The sequence below is a fragment of the Nicotiana sylvestris genome, chromosome 4 (genome assembly GCF_000393655.2).
Source record: "Nicotiana sylvestris chromosome 4, ASM39365v2, whole genome shotgun sequence".
Classification (NCBI taxonomy): domain Eukaryota; kingdom Viridiplantae; phylum Streptophyta; class Magnoliopsida; order Solanales; family Solanaceae; genus Nicotiana; species Nicotiana sylvestris.
In genome coordinates this window covers 145,487,941-145,496,818 of record NC_091060.1, presented here as the reverse complement: position 1 = coordinate 145,496,818, position 8,878 = coordinate 145,487,941, and the positions used below count along the sequence as shown (strand labels likewise).

Genomic DNA, 8,878 nt, shown 5'->3' with positions numbered 1-8,878 from the left:
TTTTTTGAAGAAGCGAGGTGTTTTCTCCTTTATTACCTTTTCGTTTTATACTTGTTACAAGACTATTTCAAGAACACATTTAACTACTCAATGTGTTGGGCGTATACTATGTTTGTGCTACAAATCCTGCTTATTCATATGCTTCATCGGAAGAGCAGAGGCGTACTTATCCACAGCGTCGCATGGTCATCTTCCCCTTGCCCTAAACTTGAAGATTAATATATGTAAGCACTCTCCGGTTAAAGCTCTATAAAGCTTCCAAGCTTTTACATCTTGGATTCAAAGTCTCACCTTTGTGTTTAACACGCTAAACTATGTTGCAAAGCCAAGACGACGATGACAACAACAAGTAGGGTCTGAAAATGGTAGTGTGTACACAAACCTTATTACCTCGGAATAGAGAGACTGTTTCCGATAGACCCTCGGCTCAAGTAGACGAAATTCATAGCAAGAGAACACGAAAGACCAAACTTTCCCAAGAGTTGGAGTAGAACAGAAAAGTCAAGAATGTACATGTATGTTCCTACTGTAAAAGGCATTTTTACAAGGTGGCACAGCTTTTGACTACCTATCAAAGACCACCCATCCGAGAATGCAGACACAGCAGGGCTTTTCCTACAAAATTCCACCCCAACCAGAAGAAAGAATAGAACTGCTTTATGCCCCCAAAAGAAAAAGAAAAAAAGACAGCGGAAACTAAGCTGGATCCCAAGGTCAACAATTGGATTTGTGTACAACGAGCGAGTTTCCAAAGAACAACCTTCATCCAGCATTCATGCTAGAAGGCTAATGGAACTTCTCTGCACTTCACCACCGCATCTTCTACCAGCTTTTAGGAATTGCACAGTAATCAGTTCTATCCCTCCACGTACTGGCGGGTGGATAAATTCCTTCTGACATTTTCACCGGAAATTATAGTTAACCAGAAATGGATTTCTCAATTCCTCATTGTTTCTGCTTCACCAGGCTGAGGAGAAAATCAGTAAATATGTGTTCATATTCTGGCATTTTCCCATAACCTGCCAGCACAATACAAATATGTTGCAGTCATGACTTTCAGGTGAAATTTTCTTGACAATCAACTACTTTTAACTCTAGAGAGTGTAATTCCCCTTAGAAGGCTTTTCTTACCAGGAAAGTAATTAATATCTATGACGTAAAATCGGTCTTTGGTCCCAAGCTCCCTAATTATATCCAAGTTGAAGAGCCGGAGACCCTGCACAAAACATTGCAATAATGTTAGAGTTTTTGCCTTATTGATACAGCGGGAAAAAAAAATGAAGACAAGAATACAGAAACTGTAAAACAAGCACCAAGCATCATTTCCAACACAGTTTATGACGGAAAGAGAAAACAGAAAGTAAAGTACCAGTCTGCGCCGAAGTTCCTTAGCAAGCTTCTCAAGTAATGGTCGTGGAGGAAGCTCTGCAAACGATAAGAAGTGAAAATAATCATGACCACTTTCCATGATTTACTTCAGTTCTCTACAACTACATATCCATAATTAAATGTTATCTCCACAGCACGTATCTTCCCGAGGAAGTATACTATTCACCAAGGTAATATAGCAATCACTGGTCTGATTCACTAACATGAAGTAAATACAGTATGTAACAGTCTAACAGAGCTCTATATCTGTAGCTTCTAAACTTCGGACTTAGAGATTGAGTGCTCTATCTGCTAACGACTTCAAACAGAATTATATACCAGAGCACCATCATGACTATTACCTTCCTTCCTAAACAATCCCTTCTTCCTTGTAATCCTTATAATACAACATCGTCGCAGTGTAATTCATCTAAAGCACTTCTAAGAACTGACAGAGGAAGGTTATTAACCAGCAAATGCTCTCTACATCCCAGTTAGTCAAACCTACTCTAAGTTGCAGGGTTCAACAATAAGATATTAAAAGGCATTAGTGTATTGTGTTAGTTAAATAAGTGTTTAAAACAATAGTCTGAAATGTTGAAGCAAGAGCATTTCCATTTCAAGGAGTAAGGGACAGATTTTCTGATGAATAAATTAGAAAAAAAAGTCTAATTTATTGGGGCGAAGAAAGTGCAAAAAGGTAAAAGCTTGTCACTAGAGGTTCAAAATCATAGTTAAAGGAACTCCTTCCAAATTCAATTCCTGTAACCCCACGATCCCAAAGTTTTTAGCAGCTCATGGTCCTAGAGAATTCTCAACAAGATACGCCTTGAGAATTAGGGATGTCCAGCTCTTCAAATGATTAAATAAAAAAGAAATATAAAAAACAACTTATTTTTCATCTGTTTGGTGTATGCCATAACGGTGCATCTATATATCTAAAGCAACTATGATGTACTCGATGTATCCAGACACAGAGTAGCTGAGGGAAAAGATGGCTCACCCCCGACACAAGGGTCTAAATCTGCTTCATCAGCAGATGCAGCAGCACAAGAAACTCTTGGGAATCGAAAAACCCCAGGGTTTTTTGACAGCTCACGTTTGCTAACATCAGGTAAACTGAATCGTCTAACAACCTTAATTGCTTCCCCGACAATGTATACCTTAAACAGAATTCCTCCTACAAAAGGAAAAAAAATACATAATCAGCAACTAGATGACTCATAAAACAACTGCATATTGAAGATTTTCAACTAATATACGTACCATGGTTGATAAATTCCTGTAGGACAAGTGGGGGTTCAAGCATCTGAAGAGAGAACTTATCATAGGCTAGCGACAACTCATGGGACTTAGCAGCCAAAGGCTTTGCAACTGAGAAGATAAAAGCAGCTCAATTCAGGAAAATTGTGTGAATGGATCACTTTGCCTACATATTGCTCAAGTTTGGAAGACATCTTGTTCAAAGTATTCAAATGCTTGTCCCCAGTAAGTTACACAGCTGCAATTTTGATGCCTACACCTACCTTTACCGAGGTATGAAGCTTATTGAGTTTATAAAGTGGCAACTGCCCAAAGATCAGTTGATTAAAGACGAAGAGGAAAAGAAAATACATACCAAGAGGAAGTCTCAGTCCAGCTTTACTCACTGCATCTGAAATAGATGAAGAATCTTTCTCAATAACCAGTTGCCTTGGAACACCAACTTTACCTATTAAGCAATCAAAAACAAGTTAATCCTTCTTTTTTCTGGTTATATGGCAAACCCACCCTTAAACCCCCTTACACAGCAGCCTGACATTGGCCGTCCCCACTTCTTCAAGCTAAAAAAGAAATCATCAATGGCCACAATTGCATGTAACCTTAGCAGTAATAATTATCAAATGATCATAACAAGACAGGAAAAATTACCGTAGCTGTCCGACAAGTTCAGGTCTGCAACATCTTCAAGCATGTATTGGCGATTGTATACATTCTGTATGGCATCCGGAGGGTCGAGGACTGTGACATCTGGATGTGTTAGCCTATATTCCTTCATATAAAGCAAAGAAAGAGGTAAGGAGGAAAATAATAGTGTTTTCAAATACATTGATTAAACTATATATAGGCTCTACAGAAGCAAACAGCAGTTAAACCCCAGGATGTAAATAACGTGATCGGAGCACACAGTGCATTCGCCTTTCTAGACTATCACAAAATTAGTACGAGCTAACAGTGGAAATATAGCAGCAACAAACAGTCCAATTGAGTTGTAACTTTCAGTCTAGAATAAATCTACCATTTCACCATAAGACAATAATGACCAAAATAAGTGTAATAAGAGTTAAGACAATTATTCTCACAGCTGCAGTCAACGATCATTCTTCCAAAACAACAGACTTAAAAATTTGTGATCCAGCATGGGCAAGTAACCAACACACCAGTCAGATAAGACAACATCAAACAACAACAACAAAAATGATCCCAAGCAAGTTGGGGAACATCAAAGCAGCACCTAAAAGGAAAAATACCGAAGATTATAAAACATTGATTAGGTTAGTGCTCTCCTCTTAAGCTGATATAAGGATTGGCGATGAGCCCTGGAATAACAGAATCCATTTATGGAAACCAGGAATCCTATCTGCAATCAGCTAATCTGTCCACGAAGGAGACATATTGTCACTGTTCACGATTCATGACCGAGGGAAGAGATAGCAGTCTGCAAGTTATGTCAGATGGAACAAGTTTAAGCAAAAAGAGAGCTCGTCTCACAAACCACTGCCAATGCATGTCTAATCCACGTAATTGCATTATATTGTAGCCTATAATTATTACAGATTTGTCCAAACATGCATGTCAACTGTTACCAACAGGATTCTGTGAATAACACACACAAAAAGAAAGCTTTCAAATGAATCAACCTCAAGAATACGCCGCCACTTGCCTCCTGACAACTGCAAGAAATACAGAGCACGAGAATGTCAGAAAAGACAGACAGTGACATATTCTAGAACGAAATTCTCAGGGGAGAAGCTATAACGATTAGCTATACAAGCATATACACCCAAGAAAGAAAGATGTTTTGGAAAAGATATTTGATAGTGAATAGAATTAAAACACAAAGCATATACATTCCAACAAGAAGGAGAAATACACTGAGGAATTAGAAAAGGTAGAATACTTGCCTTATGGAGCACAATGTCAAAAGGGCCTTGATCTGAAAGGGGTTTGCTCTGATCAATAGCAACAAATAATATTCCCTTAGACCTGCATAATTTATGAGCAAGGTTAGCCACCAGGTTGCAATTGCTTTTTGAATCTATGTGGACATTAGCGTAAGACTTGAGCAAAAGAAGTTTGTGTAGAAAATTGATTGAAGCAAAATCAGGTAATGGAATGGTGGAAAAGTGATTGGGATCATCATTCATCAGTTTTAAGATTAATTTCAGTTCTGGTTCCCAGAGACATTTGTAATTGTAGTTAAATGACCAACTTTACATTTCAGAAATCGGAATATAATAGGAGTAGTTCAACAGCAGCCATCATACAGCATTCACAATCCAAAGTATGAAAATAACTTGCACAAGACTGCATTAGAGAGCACTATTTGATAATCACATGAACGAATGGCAATTCAATGAGGCGAGACCAGGCTCATTTCTTTGTCTTTTGTTCTTGTCTTCTAATTTTCTAAAAATAGATAAAGAATTTCTTACAGATTATCACACGATTCGTTCCAACCCAAAATGAATTTTTAGCTAAAATGGTTTTTTCGGGAGATAGAGAAAGGACAAAACTTTGAGGGAACCATAGCCTGACAAAGAGTTCGGTCCAACTTGGACGCCCATTTAGGAGGTGCCAAACATACCCCATCATTGATTTGAGATCTTGATAAGGTGAATACCTGTGGGGGCAGAGATAGAGGGACTCTCAGCAAAGATACACTGGCCATATTTTTTTTCCTTTTCTCCTAGGAAAGTGGCACAAATGAACATGCTAGTTTTAGGCTTTCAGACCCCTGTGAATCTGTTCTTCCCCATGTCTCTCTTATCTCTCTACTCTCATTTAGTTCCATCTTTCTGAAGGCAGAATCTTCAAGAAACAACAGAGAGAAGAATGAATGAGCAAATCTACCAGCTGGTCCACCCCGTACATGGAGAAGGTCACATGCAAATGAAATTTTCTTTGAAGCACTAGGTAATGCAATTCCAGCTTCTCACTAACCATTACGCCAAAAAAGGGTGTCAATTCTGATGTTGCAAGAACTATGGTGCAAAATGTGTTCTACTCACATGCCTAGGATGTCACACACCGTATAGAGGTGGGGTGGATGGAATTGAGGTTAGCATCTGGAATCTTGTGCGACAAGAAAGTGTCTCTGCTACTCAGAGGTAAGTTTTAAGAGCGGTGGTTAGGCCGGCCATGTTGTATGGGACTGAGTGTCGGCCAGTGAAGAACACACATACCCAGAAGATGAAAGTAGCAGAAATGAGGATGTTAAGATGGATGTGCGGGCACACTAGGATGGATAAGATTATGAATGAAGATATTCGGGAGAAGGTGGCGTGGCTTCTATTAATGACAAGATGCAGGAAGCGAGGCTCAGATGGTTTGGGCACCTCCAGAGGAGAAGCTTGGATGCCCCGGTAAGGAGGTGCGAGCGGTTGACGTTGGTGGCAACGATGAGAGGTAGAGGGCGGCCTAAGAAGTATTGGGGAGAGGTGATCAAGCGGGATATGGCGAGGCTTCAGATCTCCGAGGACATGACACTCGATAGGAAGCTATGGAGGTCGAGCATTAAGGCAGTGTTATCAAAGGGGAAAGGCGCAAAAAAGCTCTAAGGTCCGTTAGGGCTTTAAGCGCAAAGCGCAAAGCGTGGGTTTCAATGAAAAAAGGCGCAACAGGAGAAAAAGTAAAAATATGCATGTAGTCCAAGACTAATCATTATAAGCATGAATAACAATTATATGGACAAAGAAATAAAAAAAAATTCTCGATAAAATGAAATATCAATTGTTTAAGGTCGTCTTTTCAAGATTACACTCATTGGCAAGGAAGAGTATGTCTTAGAGCTTTGATCCCACACTAAAGTGCCCATAAAGCGAGGCGAAGCGCTCAACGTATTTTGAGCCTCGCTTCAGGAATTACGCGCGCTTTAAGTGCACCTTTGACAACACCACATTAAGGTTGTAGATTATGAGGTAGTTGAGCATATTTAGTCTACCAGAGTGAGGCTAGGCTGATAGGATTTAGTCTTAGACTGCTAGTGGTCAGCTACTCGTCCATTTTCATAGTGTCGGGCCTTATTTACTAGTTTCTGCTTTCCATCTATTCACTGGTTCTCGTGATGTTATTATTTCTATGGTTTTTTGCTGATAGTATTGATATATTATCTCTTTTCGTCTTTTCGTCTTCTTGAGCTGAGGGTCTATCGAAAACAGTCTCTCTACCCCATCAGGGTAGAGGTAAGGTCTGCGTACACACTACCCTCCCTAGACCCCACTTGTGGGATTATACTGGGTCGTTGTTGTTGTCACATGCCTAGCATCGTCCTCTTTTAGTAGAATTTTGATCCGTACACAATAGTTGACATGAAAATTGGCCGGGCAAAAATCGGAAACAATGGAAACAACGGAAACAGATGAATGAAAATAACATTCAGTTTGAAATAAAGAAGGGAGCAATAGAAGGTAAACAAAAACATGGCAGGCGGGGCAGGCAGTGATGGGAGTAAAGCTTCGACACCCCAAAACCACCTTGCCCGCACCATTGTCATGCCTAGATCAGCAGAGTCTTTGGGGTGCCAGAATTTGAAGAAATACCATTATCAAGAAAAGGAAAAACAGACTGGGAGGTTCAATTCCTCCCTCCCCCGAAAAAAGGGAAGGAGATAATCCCTCTGCTCCTAGAAGAATGGAACTCGGAGTGAAGCATCAGTGGCATCTAATTTCTTTGTATACTTGTACATCAATTCCTTAATTTAAATTACTATAAATCACAAATTTTCACAGTTAAAAAAAAAGTTAACAAGTATTAATAAACAGTAGTCATAGAAAAAGATGTTTAATCTCAAATAGTAGGCATGCTGTATGGGAAAGAGGGAGAATAAATAAAACCTGAACAGCAAAGACACTTACAATCAATTGAAATGTTCACTGTCCACTATGAATAATTATCACAGCATTAGTTAAGGGTCATTTCATAGAAAGCGACCAGTAAATCAATTAGTAATACTTTCAAGAATTTAAAATTCACATATACTATTCACCAAAAATATCTATCTGTCAGAGGTTACAGACCCTCCAGAATGTTCCCCAGCTATGTTGGCCACACAAAGTAAAAATGGAATATTCTTATTCCAATTACATCTACTATTGTTCTAAATTCAAGAAGCTCAAATATCTATGAAAATGAATCAACAAAAGAAAGAAGAAAAGATTACCTAGCAAGACATTCAAGCTTAGGCTGCAAAAAACTCTTAGTTTTCTTGGAGGTAAGAGCATAACCCACCACTACAGTTTTCTTAGACTGTACTAACCCACCACCTACCATTTCTGTTTGATTTTCCTCTGTTTTGTTATCTTCCTCCTCTTCCACTTCCCTCTTGTACCCAACTATTTCACCCTTCATCCTCATTCCCCTTAACCCACAAATCTCCCTCTCCTTATTACTACACCAACCAATTCAAGAAAGCAAATTTATCCAAAAATATTTTTTTTTAAAGTTTAAATCTTTAATACCAGTATCACAAATTGAAAAGCTAGTACTACTAATCTCTAATCCCAGAAACAAAAACAGAAAAAGTTAAGATCTTTGAACACGAAAACCCAAATAGAAAAGAAAAAGAAAAGCTGTGATCTTTTTACGTTTTGTAGCGTGGGTTATCTTAAAAGGATTCTTCAAATGGCGATAAAAGTGTGGGGAAAGTGCTTTGTTTTAGTAATGAAAGGAGAGAAAGAAAGAGCAAGAGAAGGGAGTCGGTTATATATAGGAGAGAGAAATAGGGATACACGCGTAGAGATTTGAGAAGTGATAGAAATTGCTTGGGTGGGTGTGTTATTAGCTGTAACAGTAAATACTAGATTGCTCAAACGCAACGCGTGGATGTATTTATAGGGGATATAACGCTTCTATTAACATATAACTTTGACTCATACCTAAAAAATGGGATAAATACCTAGCAAATTTTGCACTTGTTTTTAAATTAAATAAAGTGTAAAATATAAAATTCAAAGTTTTTTGATATTTTTAAGTGGTTTATGGCCATATAGAACTTACTTTGATTGGCTTTGATAGCTCAATTGATGGGCGTGTGGAACTTAGTTTAAGGAGTAATTACTAGGTGCTTAGTTCGGGGGCTTGTTGATAGCTCAATTGTTGTAAATTGTCGTAAAAATTGGATGGGGTAGTCACTTTTTAAAATGATATTTATTTTTTATCCAGTATTTTTAATGTTGAGCAAAAGTAATCACTAGTCTATTAAAATTAATATAAAAAGACGGTAGTGTCCTTACTCCTACTCCTCCGACTA

The 8,878-nt window shown here is 38.5% G+C and overlaps 1 protein-coding gene across 3 annotated transcripts; it reads right to left on the bottom strand.

The window, feature by feature from the left end:
- Positions 1-460: 460 nt before the first annotated feature.
- On the bottom strand, positions 461-8,400 carry LOC104214334 (inositol-tetrakisphosphate 1-kinase 3-like). 3 transcript variants are annotated; one of them, XM_009763987.2, is made up of 10 exons: positions 7,790-8,400; positions 4,533-4,614; positions 4,269-4,301; positions 3,280-3,400; positions 2,987-3,079; positions 2,635-2,742; positions 2,372-2,548; positions 1,370-1,425; positions 1,132-1,216; positions 461-1,019 (listed from the first exon to the last, which is right to left on the bottom strand). In XM_009763987.2, exons 1-10 carry the CDS (start codon positions 7,981-7,983, stop codon positions 946-948), a joined length of 1,023 nt encoding a protein of 340 aa, XP_009762289.1. In that variant the 5' UTR covers positions 7,984-8,400; the 3' UTR covers positions 461-945. The 3 variants fall into 3 exon arrangements, with proteins under 3 accessions (XP_009762289.1, XP_070028384.1, XP_009762290.1); XM_070172283.1 differs by having other exon boundaries at positions 3,879-4,301; positions 7,790-7,808; XM_009763988.2 differs by lacking the exon at positions 7,790-8,400 and having other exon boundaries at positions 3,280-4,066.
- Between the last annotated feature and the right edge of the window lie 478 nt (positions 8,401-8,878).

Bases quoted from the DNA above. Each gene is read 5' to 3' on its own strand.
- LOC104214334 (XM_009763987.2), bottom strand. From the start codon at position 7,983: ATGAGGATGAAGGGTGAAATAGTTGGGTACAAGAGGGAAGTGGAAGAG. The intron at 4,302-4,532 runs GCAAGTATTCTA...TATTTCTTGCAG, and splicing joins TTGACATTGTGCTCCATAAG to TTGTCAGGAGGCAAGTGGCG. The intron at 3,080-3,279 runs GTAATTTTTCCT...ATTGCTTAATAG, and splicing joins GAACTTGTCGGACAGCTACG to GTAAAGTTGGTGTTCCAAGG.